The 3,310-nt window shown below is 28.3% G+C and overlaps 1 protein-coding gene across 1 annotated transcript; it reads right to left on the reverse strand.

The window, feature by feature from the left end:
• Positions 1-717: 717 nt before the first annotated feature.
• Positions 718-1,176, reverse strand: LOC111785125 (S-protein homolog 74-like). Its single transcript, XM_023665591.1, has one exon. The coding sequence runs from the start codon at positions 1,174-1,176 to the stop codon at positions 718-720; it is 459 nt and encodes a 152-aa protein (XP_023521359.1).
• Positions 1,177-3,310: the final 2,134 nt, after the last annotated feature.

Raw genomic sequence — 3,310 nt, forward strand, 5'->3', positions numbered from 1 at the left:
GATGGGGCGTGGATTTTGTTAAAAAACGAATACTCAAATTAAATTATATCAAATGATATTTAGACAATTAAATAAACTTATACCAAAAAAAGAAAAATAATAAAAAAAAAAAAGATTAATTAACTATAGCATTGAAAAAATGGTATTTTATTTTAGCTATATTAATATATTATACGTTTATTTCATTAAAATCTAAAAATATTCTCGGTTGTTTAGATCAAAATATCATAATTGATAAGTTATTAATTTAGCTAAGTAAAAGTAGTATGAAAATCATTTCTTAAAATTATTTTTCAAAAGGTAGAAAAAACATAAAATTCATTTATTATTAAACTCTTAACTTTAATCTTAAGTAATGATGGTAGGAAAATCATTTTTATACTTTTTAGTTTTTTAAAACATTTTACTCTCATTTCTTCTCATTTGTGACACTGTAATTTTCAAATTTCTATTTAAAATATATTAAAAAAATGCCAAAGTATCTACCAATGAAATAAAGTATGGAAATTTTGTTATTAATTTTAAGTTTTAGAGCAAGAAAAAAACTTAATTAGTTATGTTTGTAAAATAAATAAAAAATAAAAAAAATAAAAAAACAAATCATCACAAGAGTTACCCAACTTATTCTTTTTATTCACCTTCAAGGTTGGTATACATTTTCATTTGTTCATGAGCATGCATAACTCAAGAACAAAATAAATTAATAAAGGTGGTTGATCACATATTGATCCAAGTATGAACCAATTCATCAGTATTAGCTGCATTGTTTCTCAAGTAAATTCCACCGTCTTTAAACTTCCAAGTACAAGTTCCTACATCTCCATCTCGACATCTATCACGAAGCCATGTGCTATTCTTCTCTGGCCAAAAGCATTGGAAAAAGATATATGCATTCGGCTTATCCACTTTGCACCAATATACAGTTGGTTTCAAAACATTGTAGTTAAAGTTAAATTGGTAATCATCTCCCAGTTTAAGAGAACGATGAATTCCTAAATCATTGTCGATCGTCTTGCAGTGCACCGTCAAATCGGGGATGCTTAGATCGTTAACAAAATGAATGAAATACCTGGAAATTGGTTGTACATTGGTCTTCTCAGACTCAACCTCAAGTTGAGCCCCAACCAAACCCAAACCCACCGTCACGAGCAACAATGCAGCCACATTCCTTATCATTTCGTGATCTAAATTTGTGTTGGGTCTATCTATTAACATTGAACCTGAGGTAAATATATAGAAAAAAAATTGAAAAAAAATTAAAGAAATGAGCTTAAGAAAATTAATTATGTCACTAATTTTGCGGTATGCAAGATAATTTCATGGTAATACTCCTTTAATTACGTGCCTAAGATGGAAAAAGATCGTTATTTAGATGATTAAAAATAGGTTATCTAAAAAATTAATATCTTCCTAATTTAGTTTTGTTCCTAATTTTATGCTAGATTAATTATTAACAGATAATTCAACAACTAAATGAATTAATAAAACTTCTCTCCATTTGTGAACTAACTCACAAGTTGGAAAAAAAAGAATTACGAAATACTCATGTAACCCTTCAAGCAAATGAAATTGGTAATATTATTATTGAGCAATATAATAGTGAGTAGAAATTGTAAATTTTGTACTTTGTACTTTGTACTTCAAGTAGGCGACATTGTACTTCAAAGCCAATTGCAGGGAACAATGAAGCTTCATAGAGTCTTTCTGTGCAGGTGCAGGTTCCTTCAGCCTTTACACTTGAGAGCCAATCTTTCTGCCTTTCCACTTGAGAGCCAATCTTCATCTCGCCCGAGGAAACCTTTGCACGCCTTCGTTACCTTTTGGGAGACCTACACTCCTTAACTTTATTATAATAATTAAAGCTACAAATACTATATTATAGCATTAAAATGGTATTATAAGTGAAAAATAACACATTATTTTATATATTTATTTTTCTAAAATCTAAATATCATTCATCTTTTTCATTCATAAGTCTTAATATCATGAGATCGAGATTCTAGTGGATAAGTTATTAATTTGGCTAAGTTTTGTTGGTAATATGCAAATCATTTCTTAAAATTATTTTTTCAAAGTATGGAAAAAAACATAAAAATGATTTACTATTAAACTCTCCACTTTAATCGTTTGAAATCGAAAATCATTTTTATAAAAGTAAATGAAAATCATATTTAGCATATAAGTTTTAGTTGTGTAATCTTTCGGTCTAATTTCTTAACATTTGCGACAATATAATTTTTAAATTTTAATATACACCACTTATAAGTCGGGGACTATGAGCATCCGCTTCCTGAATTATTATAAACCAACCAGTCGGATTCACATTTTACCCAATCTTCGCTGTCTAGCCCGAAGCCTACATAGTATACTACATAATTATATAATACTATATACAAGAAAAATTTCTATTGAATGAATGGTACATGATTCTACGACAAGCAAGAAACAAATTATTTAGTACTTCATCTCGATATTGATTGTGAAATTTAACGTCAGAAGAAGAATAGCTTTATATTCTTTTCAAATATATACAAAGTCAACCTATAAAAGTATTTGATCATTTTTACTTGTGTCTACCAATAAATTAAAATTTGGCAATTTTAAATTTTGGAGGAAAAAAAACTTAAATTAGTTGTGAAATATATTGTATGTAAAAAAAAAAAAATAAATAATAATAAAATAAAATAAACAATGACTAGGGTTATCCAACTTATTTTCTTTATTCACTTTAAATGTTGTGTACTTTTTCATGTGTTCATGAATAGCTCAATTACAAAAATGAATTAATAATAAAGATACATTTTCATGCGTTCATGAATAGCTCAAGAACAAAATGAATTAATAATAAAGATACATTTTCATGTGTTCATGAATAACTCAAGAACAAAATGAATTAATAATAAAGGTTCAGTTCTTTATCTCGTAATGATCCAAGTATGAACCAATTTTTTAGTATTAGCAGCATTGTTTCTCAAGTAAATTTCATCATCTTTAGCCTTCGAGATACAAGTTCCTACATCTCCATCTCTGTATCTATCACGAAGCCATGTGCTCTTCCTCTCAGTCCAAAAGCATTCGAAAGAGATATGTTTATTCGGCCTCTCCACTTTGCACCAAAACAGAGTTGTTTTCCAGAAATTAACCTTAAAGTTAAATTGGTAATCCTCTCCCTTTCTCTAAATGATGAATTCTTAAATTATCGTCGGCCGACTTACAGTGCACCGTCATATTGGGGATGCTTAGATCGCTAATCAAATGAATGTAATACTTGAAAATTAGCGTGTAACGACCCTAAATTTCCACATACTCA

Source organism: Cucurbita pepo, unplaced genomic scaffold, assembly GCF_002806865.2.
Source record: "Cucurbita pepo subsp. pepo cultivar mu-cu-16 unplaced genomic scaffold, ASM280686v2 Cp4.1_scaffold000375, whole genome shotgun sequence".
NCBI lineage: Eukaryota > Viridiplantae > Streptophyta > Magnoliopsida > Cucurbitales > Cucurbitaceae > Cucurbita > Cucurbita pepo.